General features: G+C 38.8%; 1 protein-coding gene across 1 annotated transcript; it reads right to left on the bottom strand.

Annotated features, from left to right (window-relative positions):
• Positions 1–321: 321 nt before the first annotated feature.
• Positions 322–14374, bottom strand: LOC111803943. Its single transcript, XM_023688565.1, has 12 exons — positions 12844–14374; positions 11664–12753; positions 11310–11549; positions 10398–10527; positions 8872–9024; positions 8460–8695; positions 8296–8365; positions 3774–3980; positions 2608–2828; positions 2398–2476; positions 2156–2296; positions 322–823 (listed from the first exon to the last, which is right to left on the bottom strand). The coding sequence occupies exons 1-12, from the start codon at positions 14111–14113 to the stop codon at positions 632–634; spliced, it is 4029 nt and encodes a 1342-aa protein (XP_023544333.1). The 5' UTR covers positions 14114–14374; the 3' UTR covers positions 322–631.
• Positions 14375–14973: the final 599 nt, after the last annotated feature.

The raw sequence follows: 14973 nt of genomic DNA on the forward strand, positions 1-14973 counted from the left end.
TTATATGACATCTCGTAGATTATGTATAAACGTTTTAATGCTACTTTGAAAATTTTCCAGAATATTTTGAAATATTATACTAACCGTTAAAGGTACTTTAGAATTTTTTTTAAAAGGTTATATTTTAAAAGTAGTTTTGAATTTTTTTTAAAAGGTTATATTTTAAAAGTGATAGTATTTTTAAAATAAAGTAGTAATGGTTTCCATGGTAAAGAATGATATTATTGAAAGTTTATTGACACTATAAAAAATTATAAATATAGAAGAATTAGGTTAGAATTTTGAAAATTTGAGAAGTAATTATAGATGAATTAATATGAATGAATTTTACCAAACGTATCATATAGAGTTTAAGACAAATCTGAAAAAGACCCCAAAAAAATCATCATAAATTTTAGAAACAAAATTGTTATGAATACAATATAAGAACAACTGAGAAGACTATACCCCACTAATTAGCCTCAGCTCAGGCGTTGAAATGCAGAAAAAAAAAAAAAAATTTCAACCTTCTTCTGTGGTTAGCTTTTGATGATCTTCCCAGCTTGCTTGGCCTTCTCTCTCCCTCTCTCTTATTCTTCCCTTTCCATGATGATGACAAATGAAGTTTTGTACAAACCTGGTCGCTCTCCGTTTACCATCGAGATTGCGAACTTCCCCACGACTTCCAGTTGTTCTGGTACTTTCGTCCATTGGCGCTTCTCTCAAATGGCTCAAATGGAGAGCAGCCATGGGCATTGGAGGAAGATCTTCTATTGTTGCTGCTTCCTCTGTTGCTTTCCTTTGCAGTTTTTCTTATTTCCTCTTCAAGATCGTAATGTGATCTCTGTGAAGAAGGAAACAGTGTCAGTATAGATTCAAAGTAGATAATATAAACAACCTAACACTAAATTACGATCTTTAGTTGAACATTTTCTTGGATATGGAACTAACATGGCAGCAACAAACTAGCCCCACTACAAAAATGATAGAACAATAAATCCAATTCTAACCATCCAAGCTTACTGCTAGCAGATATTGTCCTCTTTGGGCTTTCTTTTTTTGGACTTCTCCTCAAGGTTTCAAAAACACGTATGCTAGGGAGAGGTTTCTACACCCTTATAAAGAATGTTTCGTTCCCCTTTCCAATCGATGTGGGATCTCACAATCTAAAGGGGTCTAGCGTCCTTGCTGACACTCAATTCCTCTCTCCAATCGATGTGGGATCTCACAATCTACCCCCCTTCGGAGCTTAACGTCCTCACTAGCACACCTCCCGGTGTCCACCCCCCCTTTGGGGCTTAGCATCCTTGATGGCAACCGCTGACTTTGATACCATTTGTAACAGTCCAAACCCACTAGCAAATATTGGGCTTTCCCTTTCGGGCTTCCCCTCAAGGTTTTTAAATCAAGGTTTTTAAAATGCGTCTGCTAGGGAGAGGCTTCCAGACCCTTGTAAATAATGTTTCACTCCCCTCTCCAACCGATATGAGATCTCACAATCCACCCCCTTTGGGGCCTAGTGTCCTCGCTGGCACTCATTCCTCTCTCCAATCAATGTGGGATCTCACAATCCACCCTCCTTCGGAGTCCAGCGTCCTCATTGGCACACCGCCTAGTGTCCACCCCCTTTGAGACTCAGCGTCCTTGCTGGCACACCGTCTGGTGTCTGACTCTGATACCATTTGTAACAACTCAAGCCCACTATAACAGATATTGTCCTCTTTGGGCTTCCCCTTTCGGACTTCACACCACCCTTATAAGAATGTTTTGTTCCCCCTCTCAAACCGACGTGGAATCTCACACTCTCCCCTCCTAACTCCCTCTCAGTTTTACCAAAGACAAGGCTGGTGGTAAAACCTACACAATTCTCTCTTTCTCTCACTCAGCCATGACAAGAGTGAGTCCTTCACCCTAGTCCGTGACTGCCATGAAACCGATAAACATGGAGGGAGGAAAAAAGTGGCACTAGTATTTAGTTTTGAAGACATCAATGTCCAGAAGCAAACAGCTATGTGGCTCAAGCAGTAGTTTGTATATATATTGAGTAAAGTGAAACAAAGAGGCTGGAGTTCAATGTATTGGTTATTCTTCAAAATTCAACAAAGTTCAATTCAAGATGAACTACCAACGAGCATACACACGAAATTACTCGAGTTTTAGATACGAAGTTACAAACCTTACTGGAGTCTGAGAGCACAGCATACGCCTCTCCAATGAGCTTAAAAAGCCTGTCAGAATCCCTATAAACATCCTGGGAGATTTCTTTCCAGAGTCGTCCATCATGACTGCTGTCACCTCTTGCTAAGAACAGACCAGCCTGAACTCCAACAAACAATGGGCAAAGTGGTATCATAAAACGAGTTACAAGGCCTATAGTGTATCAACGCAAATAAATTACAGGCATAAACACTTCCAAACCTTGTCAGGATGATGCTTGAGGGCTGCTTTACGATACGCCTTTTTAATGTCCGATACAGAGTCAGTTGGTTTAACTCCCCTGACATAAAATTTTTGAAACTGGATCAGATACTAACATTCCTATTAGGAAATTACGTCTATAAAGGTTCAAGGAATTTTATAAATACTATCGATCAGAAAATTGAAGTATCAGCCAAAGCTAAAACTTACAAGATAAGGTAAAAATCCAAGGAAACTTCTTTCTTAGCGGCTTCTTCCATTAAAGGCTTATTCCTACGAGCTTTCTTCAACTCGACACTACCCGCCTGTCTACTAGGCGTGACCTTGTCATCAGATTGATTTTCAACAATGAAAATAAATTTCTTGAGATCACTAGCTGCTTGACCATAATCTCTGATCATCTCATGGAAATTTGCCCTTCTAGAAAATGCCTGCACAAGAAAGCATTAATCAATTTTTACCAGAACCAATATATTAGAAATAAAACAGATCTCTATAGAAGGCAGGAAGAGGAAGCCTCCACCCACTAGCCACCCACAACAGAGCATTAGTTCAACAACAGAGTTAAACATCATCTCCGTGTTCCGATGAAATTCTTATCGGACATCCCATTAAATATCATGCTAGCTCAGAGAAACATCACAACATCTCTAAGAATTTGGTCAGGTAAACCTATCACTACAACCTTACAGGCGAAGGTAGCTCCTGAAGGACTAAGGTCTCTATGCTACCTTTTGACTATTTATGCCCAACTTATTGATTCCATTCTTGTGACTAACAAGGTGGTCGATGACTGCAATAGAAGAAATCATGAAGGTATTGTGTTCAAATTGGATTTGGATAAAGCTTATAGCAGATTTTCTTGGTCTTTCAAAGATGTTCTCTAGGCTAAAGCGTTAGGCGGTAAATGGAGGAACTAGATTTATGCTGCATCTCTTGCCTTCATTAATCAATTCTTCTAAATATGAGATGAAGGAAAAAGTCCTCACTACCAAGGCTGACACAAGGCAACTCGGTTTCCCTATTTCTCTTTCTAATTGTTGCAGGCTATTTGAGTACAGAAAGCAAGGTGTTGGAAATGCCCACATAACATTTGAGCATATTACTTTAGCTGAAAAGTATACCCAGGAGCATCCAAACCTTAAAAGCCTAGATTGCGCAACAATTTTTTTGCTAAATAAACATTAAAAAAAAAAGCACACGAGAAATGTCCTACCGTGCCCGTAAACACAATATAAAGCACATGGTGTACCATTAAATGTCAACAGTCAACCAATCTCTTCCACCAATACTAAGTTTAAGTGAACAAGAAACAATTTAAATTCAACAATCAAGCTCCATGCAACAGCATATTCCACTAGCATATAAAAGCCTACCTTCGAGTATTTTTCATCAAGGACAATGGCCAGATTACAATCAGCTATGGCATCAGCAATCTGACCCAAAGCTTGGTATGCTGCGGCACGATTACATAAACAAACTGCAGTGAAATATCTGGATTGAACATTAATAGATAATGCAGCTGTATAATGCTCCACTGCTTCAGCGTATTTCCCTGATCGAAATGCTTCATTCCCTGCACTCTGTTATTTAAGACCATGTATGCATCAAGTGGAAGATTATAACTTATAAACTCATGCGTACACAAATTACATAGATAAAGGTTGCATCAAAGGATTATTAACTCTGGTTAAACTTGAAAGTTTCTGGTTATTCAATATCAATGCTTTCAGTTTCAATTTGAAGAAGCAGCGTGAATTCCCAAACCCTAAGGAATTGACGAACAGCGATCATAATACAGCAGATGGAACAGGAAACTACTTCTCACATTGTAATATTTCTCCAACAACTGGCAAATGTTTATCCCATAAAAAAACTTGAAACAATTACATTCACAGAGAACAACCCTTTATGAATAATTTGGATTATGAACTCAAATTAAAAATACTAAGGTGATAGAACAAACATTTTCCTTTTCTCAGGAAATAAAAAAATTGATAGGTGGTATGACATNAAAAAAAAAACAGAGAGCCAAAACCCAAATTTGAAAAGATTACAACCCTCCAATTGGTACAAAGATTAACGGAGGTTCTATACTTACTTTCTGACAAAAGATTCCAACAGAAAGAACCTCATCGGTAAGTTAAATTCAGCTTACTATGCTGAAGGGGAGGACAGAATCAATTGGTCCCTCGAGGATCTGGAAAGTACTCAACTAGGTCTGCCTTCCTAAATCTTGTTAAAATCCCCACAAAGGCAAAAAACCCTTTGACAAGGCAGGTGTGGAAAAGTAAATCTTCCTCTGGTCAATGACTTTAGAAGCTTGAAGAACACTGATGACATGCTCCAAAGAAAATATAGAACTGAGTGCCTCACCCCGTGAGGTTGTAGACTCTGAGACTTTAGATCATTCATTCCTTCGTTGCACAATTGGGCCTAAAACTTGGAATATCATTCTCGTGAGGTTCGGGATCGAAACTTGTATTCCAAAAATGGTGGAGCATTGGCTCTTTTTGAAGGGCTAAGCGGGAGGAATTTGAAAGGCAAAGCTAGAAAGTTTGGGAATTGTGCAACTAGAGCGTTATTATTGTACATTTGGAAGGAAAGGAATGATAAATCCTTTGAAGATAAGTTTCATTTTGATTCATTTTGTAACATTGTCCAAAATACAGCTTCTTGGTGGGCCTCTTAACATTCCAAAGGTTGCAAAAGTTTTAGTTGCTACTTTATGTTTTAGTAATCCTCGATATCAGGTCACTGCTATGGTCTTCTGCCGCATTCTTTGTTTTGGTATGATATTCTGCTTTCCGTTAAGATTTTTTTCTCTTCTGTTGAGCATTGTACTGACTATAAATATAGTCATTTTTCACCTAATAAAGTACTGAATTTCCTTCCTTCTGCAAACTTATCCCAAATCCCCGACTCAACTACTTCATTAAATTTTGTCTCTTTCAGCTGCAGCCAAAGATGACTACGGAAGGCAACTTTATTCAACCAGCAATACCAAAATTTGTTGGTCACTACGATCATTGGAGTATGTTAATGGAGAACTTTCTTCGCTCTAAAGAATATTGGCAAATAGTTGAGTTTGGGATTTCTGCTGTAGTAGAAGATGATGATTGCTGATTACTCATATGAACATAAGAAGGAGGTAGCATATCAGAAATTGAAAGACTAAAGAGCTAAGAACTACCTTTTCTAGGCCATTGATTGCTCAATTCTGGAGACTATTTTGGATAAAGAAACTTCGAAAAGAATTTGGGATTCAATGAAGAAAAAATTCCAAGGAAACACAAAAGTGAAACGAGCACAACTATAGGCTCTGCGCAAGGACTTTGAGACCCTTCATATGAAGGAAGGTGAGACTGTTTTTGTTTTCTTTTCTCGTACTCTCACAATTGCTAATAAAATGCGTTTTCATGGTGAAAAGATGAGTGATGTTAGCATTATTGAGAAAATTCTGCGCTTCGNAAGGACTTTGAGACCCTTCATATGAAGGAAGGTGAGACTGTTTTTGTTTTCTTTTCTCGTACTCTCACAATTGCTAATAAAATGCGTTTTCATGGTGAAAAGATGAGTGATGTTAGCATTATTGAGAAAATTCTGCGCTTCGTGACTTCAAAGTTTGATTACGTGGCTTGCTCCATTGAAGAATCCAACGATTTGGACATCATGACCATTGATGAATTACAGAGTAGTCTGCTGGTTCATGAACAACGTATGCAAAGACATACTGTGGAAGAGCAGGCATTGAAGATCACTCTTGACAGCAATACAGGGAGAACAAATCGTGAAGGTGGCACATTTCGAGGGAGAGGATGAGGACGTCAGAGGCCAGGTTTTAACAAAACTCTTCTTAAGTGTTTTTATTGTCATGACCTTGATCATTTTCAATATGAATATCCCAAGAAGAATAAGGGAAAGGAATCACAAGCTCATTTTGCTGAAATGTCTGAACCGCTGCTTCTCATGGCATATGTTGAAGAGATGGTAGAACAAAAGGAGGACTCAGCAGGTTGTTTGTCTGAAATTGAAGCTCCAAAAGTTGTAACAACAAAAGAATTGCTTCTTATGACAGAAAACGCAACAATCGAAACCGCATGGTTCTTAGATTCAGGCTGCAACAACCACATGGGAGGATATAAAGAATTCTTCTCAGAACTAGAGGAAGGATTTCACAAGTCTGTAAAGCTAGGTGACAACTCCAGCATTGGTGTGACATTGGTGTGACAGGAAAAGGATGCATTCAGCTCCAAGATAATAACGTCTCCCAGGTTATCACAAAGGTATTTTATGTTCCTTAATTGAAAAATAACATCTTGAGCATCGGTCAACTGCAAGTGAATCACTTTCCTCCTCTCTTCTTTTCTTCATTCCATGCATTCCTCTTTCAATAAAAGAAGTCAAAAAGAGAATCTAACGCTAACATCTAATTGAAGACTTTCAACGCTCATGCTATTTGAAAGAGCTTTCAACATAGAGTGGAGACTCCATAACGTACACAAAGAGTAACTGATCAATGAATATCGTCTTTATTCTTGTCGGATATCATATTTCGTGATAACAGGTGTAAGGTGTATCACCCCAAGAGAGGTCTTATCACTGAGACAAAGCATGTCTATAAATAGAATGTTTATCCTTCTTGCCAAGATTCAATCTCAGAATGGAACAATGTTTTCACACTCCTACACACAATTGGAGGGGGTGTAATCTTCTGAGCAAAATTCAAAGAGGCTTTTGCTGAGGCGTACTACCCAAAGGACGTTCAAATCCGCAAACATCAAGAGTTCACCCATCTGAGTCAGAGGGGGCGTTCGGTCACTGCGTACGCCAGGGAGTTTTCCAGGCAAAAATGCTTCGCCCCAAAATTGGTGGACACTAACTACAGGACAGCTCGACGGTTTGTGTTGGGGTTAGACAGGAAGATCTGCAATACTGTTGAGGTGATAGCGCCTACTACTTATGTTGCCGCCCTGAGAGCGACAAGGGCCATGGAGGGAACCGATTCACTAGGGGGGCCAGCAAAGAAGGGAAAGCAGATCAGACGACAAGCTCAAGTGTAACGAGTGTGGGAAAAATCATTGGGGTCAGTGTTTGGCTCGCTCTGGAGCCTGCTTTCGATGTGGGAAGGAGAGTCACTTAGCCAAGGACTCTCCGGGAGGTCGCACCAGTGATGCCGGAAGGCCCCACTCAGAACCGTCCTCCAGCAAGGGCTTATGTCTCTACCAGCAAAGATATAGAAAACCCTAATGCGGGGGTGACAGGTACACTATCAGTTCTTGGTCACCTTGCTTTGACATTGTTTGACTCAGGATCTATGCATTCTTTTATTTCTACTGTTTTTTGTTAGTCAAGCAAAAATTGTGTTAGAACCCTTGTTACATGATTTCTTAGTAGGCACCCCAACAGGAGTGGATATGATTGCTGCTTATAGGGTAAAAAATGGTCATGTAATAGTGTCAGGGGTTAATTTAGAGGTAGATTGGTAGTTGATATGACCGTATATGATGTAATTTTGGGATGGATTGGTTAGCAAAAATTATGCTAGCATAGACTGTTACAAGAAAGAAGGGAGCTTTATGCCACCGTCCAAGACCAGATTCAAATTCAAGGGCACTGAGTCCGGATACTATGCCAAAGGTGATATCAATGATGAAAGCAAAGAAGCTGGTCCATGTCGTTATTTTCAAAGTTCATGTTTTGAACTACTTATGTAAGACCATATCGTCATTTTCAAAGTTATTCTATATGAGCTTCCACATTATGTCTTATGCATGCAAGATACATCACTAATTAGGTTAAGAAAAATTAGTGACGTTACATTAATAGTTCTAAGCAAATATAGGAAAATCAGGAAAGAGAAAAAATTGAATTCACAGTGTCAAAATAGTTACATACCTTACAACGCAGAAGTGCACGTATTGTGTCCGCTAATGCAAATGATGATTCCAAACTTTTGCTTCTAGACCTGCATGAAAAATATTAGCACCAAGATCAAACAACTAAAAGAAATGAAGATCCTAATTGATTTAAAAGTACTCAAGAAGGTACTTGTGTCTCACTTTTCTTCATTAAACTTCTCTTGCTCAATTTTCCCGACTGTATCGAGAGCATCCTCAAATTTTCCAAGAAAGAAAAGAGCTTTGGTTATCAAGCACCATCTCCACAACCTAGCGAGTGAAGGACTTTGACATCTAGAAACATCTGTTTCAACAATAACACTTTCTGCAATACAATTTTTCTCCGCAAAACAAAGACTCTGCTCACACAGCCTAATTGCCTCTTCATACCTCTGGAGCTGCAGGAGAAGATCCAATGAAACATATAGACAAAAATGAGATCAAAGTTGAGAAATAAAAGACCACAGTTGTCTAGAAAAGAACGAACCATCCATAACATAAATAATGAGACGTTTCCAAAAGGGAAAAGATCATACTCGATTGTACGTAAAAACTAAGTTGAAATGATACAAACCATAATGAGTACTTCGGCTTTCATTTCATGTAATTTTTCTGAATACAGACTGATGGATAAAGCCTCAGCAATCAAATCCAGGGCACTGAGAGCTGCATCTTCAGTTTTTTGTTCCATAAGTTCAGAAGAACGCCTTGTACATTCGGCAGCTTTCTGCAGAAAAAAAGTGCCAAACGATCATCAGAATACAGCTGAGAACTCTGTTCACATGAACAAACAGCAGACTGAGAACGAGGGCGATTACAAGGATGTGATGGAAAATTATACATCCACTATCCATGATGATGTGGAAAGATACTTGCCTATCCAAAAGTTAGAATGTAGGATTAGTCATTTTTGTATTTCTTTTAACTCTCATTTGATGCCTATAGAACACAGATATACACCCCAGTAACCACAAAAATATAAAAAGTATGATGCCAATAGAACAGTTCAGAATCAATGAAAATATAGGTTTCCAATAAAAATATGTAGAAACCTAAGATAAAATTATCATATTTAGTTCCCTTGTAAAGAGATTTTCCCAACGAATGAAGAAAGCACCATAAAATTCTAGACCAGTGTGAGAATCCCACATTGGTTGGGGACACAATCCCACGTTGGTTGGGAAGGAGAACAAAACACCCTTTATAAGATTGTGGAAACCTTTCCCTAGCAGACGTGTTTTAAAGCCTTGAGGGAAAGCCCGTAAGGGAAAGCCCGTAAGGGAAAGCCCAAAGAGGACAATATATACTAGCGGTGGGCCTGAGCCATTACAAATGGTATCAGAGCCAAACACCGGACTATGTGCCAGCGAGGAGGTTGTTCCCCGAAGGGGGTAGACACGAGGTGGTATGCCAGTAAGAACGCTGAGCCCCGAAGGGGGGTAGATTTGGTGGGGTCCCACATTGATTGGAGAAAGGAACGAGTGCCAGCGAGGACGCTGAGCCCCGATGGGGGGTGGATTGTGAGAATCCCACATTGGTTGGGGACATAATCCCACAATGGTTGGGGAGGAGAACGAAACACCTTTTATAAGGTTGTGGAAACCTTTCCCTAGCAAACGCGTTTTAAAGCCTTGAGGGGAAGCCCAAAGAAGACAATATCTGCTAGCAGTGGGCTTGGGCCGTTACATCCAGACATAACAAATACATCAATTTGGTAGCAGATATTCTAGTTGTGGTGTCCACATTTCATATTGCAGTTCAATCATATGATGTCAGCTTATATTAGTAAGTTATAAGAAAAGATTAATATATTTTAACAAAGCGAAATGTATCTTCAACTTCTCTCCCATCTATATTTCCCAACTTTCTTCTNTTTTTTTTTTTTTTTTTTTTTTTTTTTTTTTTTTTTTTTTTTTTTTTTTTTTTTTTGTGTTAAAGTGAGTCATTAAAATGTAATCTCCATATAGAACCTTCATTAATTTTTTATTCTAAAAACTTCAAATTACTCATATATTGGTGGGTGCCAACTGTGACCAAAAATATCAAGTAACAACTTACACCAGCGCCCATAAGTTGAAGTAGAAAAAATGTAGTACATACCTGAGCCTTTTGGAGGCCATCAGCAGCTTCAATTACCATCCTCCGATCTAAACATATACCCTCTCTAGACTCTAAGCACTTGCTGAAATACTGTAATGCATTCTCAATTTTCCCAAGAAGAAGATGACAACTGTAACGGGAGGGAAGATCTTTAGAACATAAATATAGATGAGTATCAATAGATAAGACAATGCAGATTGTATCAAATTGAAATAAAGAATAGTACCAGTGATCATCGATTAGATCGCTCAGTCATAGTGTAACTATTAAGTGCATTTTTAACTATTAAGCATAAATATTACATTGCTCATCCTCCGATCTAAACATACACCATTCCTAGATTCTAAGTACTTGCTGGAATACTGTAATGCATTTTCAATTACCCCAAGAAGAGGATGGCAACCGTAAAGGGAAATCTTTAGAACATAAGAATAGATGAGTATCAATTGAAAAGGCAATGCAGATTGTATTGAATTGATACATAAATAAAGAATTCTACCAGTGATAATTGATTAGACTGCTCAGTCATAGTATAACCATTAAGTGCATTTCTCATGATTTGATGGGAATTTTTTTTTCTCTTCGCTAGATGCTCAAAGAAATATATCTAAATAAAACAGGAAGTATATTAAAGCAACTTCGTAATAAAGTTTGTAGAAATAATTAATTTCCATAGGCAATAATTACAAGAAAACCAAGACCAATTTGGAACCTCGAGATAATTAACGACCATAAGAAGACATGCTAGTAAATGAAGATCCTCAGGCATGCAAACATGTACTAAGTTGAGATTCCTTGTATAATTTAAAAAAGAAACATACAAGTAAAACATATGATCATAGATTGCTTTTTTGCATAAATTGTTAGAATAAATTTATAACTATACCCTAAAATCACAAATAAAATCCTTACTTTGCAGCCCTGACTTGAACTTTGAGAAAGTTCGGATCTAGTTCAGTAGCCATCCCACAATCTTCCAAAGCTTCCCTAATCTTTCCAAGTGACATTCGTGTGGCTGCACGATTGCTGTAGCAGAGCATGAGGGAGTTAAGGCATGATGTCGATCCTTCATTAGGTGGGACAGAGTCTATCCCCTGCGTATACAGATCCTCAGCTTTTGAGAGTTCCCCATTTTTGTACGCCTGGTTTCCTCTATCACAGGGTCAAAGAATTTTTTTTTGATATCAGCTATATAACATGGAACTAAATCACGTGATTAAAATCAGTAAGAAAAACTATGCTAAAACTGGTCTTTCTGGAAAATACCTGAGCCGCCACTTCTCACATGTCTCTTGAATTGCAGTCGCGAAAGAATACCCTTGATTAGGCTTTTCTTCTGCTTTCGATTTACTTGAAGCCTCTGAATGCAAAGAAGAGTTGCCAATGGATGAAAAATCAAGAGGTAGTCCTAACTTAATATCTGGACTTGGGGAGATGACAAATGCATTGTGATTGGACTTCTTCTTATTTCTCTTTCTGTGCCGGCTCTTTGTTTCTGATAAACTAGCTTGGATGGCAGAAGAAGCAGAAAATGTAAAACTTTTGCCATTGCTTTCTAGTGTATCTGAGCTCACGTTGAAAGCCGCTGTAGGTTCTGTACAAACCCCACCATCAAAACCTCTGATACGGCACTGCTCGGTTTTGAGACTAGAGCAGACTGTTTCATTTCTAGAATCAAAACCTTCAAAGCTATGAACAGAGTTCCCATCTCTATGATGCCCAAAACTTCCCACGCTAGGATCACTATATTTCCAAATACCATTATGTGCATCTGTTACTTTTCTTCCAGTTAAAAGAACATCATTTTCATTGGTACAGACTGTAGAATCTGTTGTCCAAGGTACATAACTATGGACTGGGTCGGAGGATTCACCGGGCATATCTCTTGAATAATGATCAACAGACATAGTTTCCTGATAGGGGGAGAAATCCATAGGTGTGCAAGATCCAGGAGAGTCCAGATTAATTTGGGAGCTGTCATCGTCCTTTGACACTCTATCTTGCAATTTAGCTTGACTCAGATTTCCCCTTGCTTTCTTTTTCTTAGTTTTGTTCAGTTTACTCTTAATACTCGATACTGAATTCCTATTGAGGTCTGAGAACAGATTTTCTTTGAAAGAAGAAGGGTCCCAATGTGGAATTTTAAATTCCCCGGACGTAAAATCATTTTCGGTATCTAAAGAACCGTGTTCATCATTTTTTCCAACTTCACCCAAATGAACTTGTGGATTATCATTTGATTGACATTGAAAGTTAGCTGATGAGAATGATGATGTTGTTGAGGCCATTTGTACATGTAAAGTATCATTTACACAGGGTTTAGGAAACTGACACCCACCACAACCTACAAAGCATCCTGACAGAAAATTAAATGGCTCAGCGCTAGAACAACTCTCAAAAGCAGAAGGAAATTCACAACCACTTTGAAATTCAGTTTTGCACTTACCACTACGTTCAGGATTATCCTCAAAGGTCTTACCAGTAGAGCCTGCCAGACCTTCTGAAGAGCCAGATGGCTTGTCACAATCATTAGAGCTGGAAGAGGTCTCAGCAAAGGTAGCATTTGAACACTCGGGTTTTTTACATCCACTAATACTCCCAGAATCATTGATGTTCAGATTCTTCATCTCATCCGGTAGTGTAAATAGTGTCTTTGGCCTCCCTTTCATTGCTTTATTTAAGCTGGAACTCCCGAATATAAATACATCTTTACCAAGATCTTCCTTGAGGGTCCTACCCTCTTCACAACCGAAGTTAACATTACTTGCTTCCGCATTCGGAAACGCTGCTGAGCTTTCTGCTTTCATATCGACTCCGAAATCAGGAACAGAACTTCCTACATTACTTGTTGCATCAAACCAACTGTCGCCAAAAACAAACTTCGAATCAAAAGATTTAGTTAAATAATCATCATTTTTAGTTTTGAGATTGCTACAACTCTCAGTACCCGCCTTCCCCACGGATTTATCAAGTTCTTCCTCTTCTGTATTAACCGTGGATGCCAGATCAATCGTCTCCGTATTGTTATTCGTGGCAGGATTCGTTACAGAATCCATTTTCATTCTACCACCACCGGAGTCGAGCGTCCCAGCATTCATGAAATTCTCCCATTTCCACTCTGCTTTCATCTTCACCCCATCGTCCGCTACAAGGTTCTCACAATTCACACTAGACTGTTCACATTTGTTGTCTGAAGTTTCTGAACTCGAAGCACAGTTGCTCAGTTTAGCACCAAATACAAACCCTTCATTCTCGACCTTCCCAGAAGCCAATTTCTTATGCAAATCATCGTTGGACACCGTATTCCCAGAATTCGAATCGCCATCCCGATTCGCTCCAAACACAAAACCACCGTCAAATTTCTTAGCATCACCTAAAAACACAAACTCATCATTCGAACTAACCTCGCAAGAACCAACTTTCGACCTCGCATGCTGCGACGCAACCCGTTTCCTGACCTTCGTAAGTCTCGGCCGCGATCGAGCCACACGTTGAGAATCAGAAACAAACTTCAAATCGAGTCCACTCGGATCACTAGCGCTAAATGAGTTCACTCTCTGCTGGTCACCCTGTAAATCACCGGTACAAAAACCGGGGAAACCAAACGACGTATCGAATCGATGGGGGTTAAGCTCAGTGTTTTGGAGCGTGGCTGACGAGCATTCGACTGGTGGGGATATCGCCGGAGATCGTAATTCCACCGCCGGCGGCGACATTTAAGGAAGGAAAGAAATCCCCCGATGTAAATAAAACGAAGGTTTTAGATCAAAATTAGGGTTTAAAGCAAATGGGTATTTGGAAACGAATCTTATTCCGATTGGGATCGCGTGGTTTAGGGTTTTTGCTGAGAAGAAGAAACGGATTCAGAGAGACGAACTGAAAATCTAAACTTACAGATTTGATTTATTGATTTCTTGTACACAGTAAAGCAAAGAGACGTGAAATTGGGACACGTGAAATCAAGAAAGAACCAAAAGAAATGGAGAAGTTCAAAGGTTCGGGGAAGGTATTGCTTAAACGGCTACTTTTATTGAATAATAACTATTTATTTAATTAAATCATTTGTAATTTTAATTAACTTAAATTAATAAAAATATAATTTTTAAATTTCAAAAATATTTTTAAACTTTTAAAAAATTTGAGTATTTTTTTTAATTTAATGGTCCGATAGACCGAGGAAAATGATAAAATAATAGGAGAAGCATCTGACTCCTTCATGCAGGCCCCACTTGGCTCAGGGGGATATAGCTCGGTTGGTAGAGCTCCGCTCTTGCAATTGGGTCATTGCGATTACAAGTTGGATGTCTAATTGTCCCGGAAGTAATGATAATATCTTGTACCTGAACTGATGGCTCACTTTTTCTGGGGAAGAGGACTGAAACATGCCACTGAAAGATTCTACTGAAATAAAGATGGGTTGCCAAGAATGTATAGGAGGTAGGATTGGCAGTTGGTCAGATCTAGTATGGATCGTACATGAACGGTAGTTGGAGTCGGCGGCTCGTTTTGGTTATTTTACAACAATTTAATATTTTTTTTACCGAACACTATCGATTAACTTTGTGTGGTTTAAAAT

The sequence above is a fragment of the Cucurbita pepo genome, chromosome LG10, assembly GCF_002806865.2.
Source record: "Cucurbita pepo subsp. pepo cultivar mu-cu-16 chromosome LG10, ASM280686v2, whole genome shotgun sequence".
Lineage (NCBI taxonomy): Eukaryota > Viridiplantae > Streptophyta > Magnoliopsida > Cucurbitales > Cucurbitaceae > Cucurbita > Cucurbita pepo.

Excerpts from the sequence above, each read along its gene's own strand:
- LOC111803943 (XM_023688565.1), bottom strand. The coding sequence starts at position 14,113 with ATGTCGCCGCCGGCGGTGGAATTACGATCTCCGGCGATATCCCCACCA. Across the intron at positions 2,297-2,397 it reads TCAAGCATCATCCTGACAAG|GCTGGTCTGTTCTTAGCAAG; the intron begins GTTTGGAAGTGT and ends GTTGGAGTTCAG. Across the intron at positions 824-2,155 it reads TGCTCTCAGACTCCAGTAAG|AGATCACATTACGATCTTGA; the intron begins GTTTGTAACTTC and ends CCTTCTTCACAG.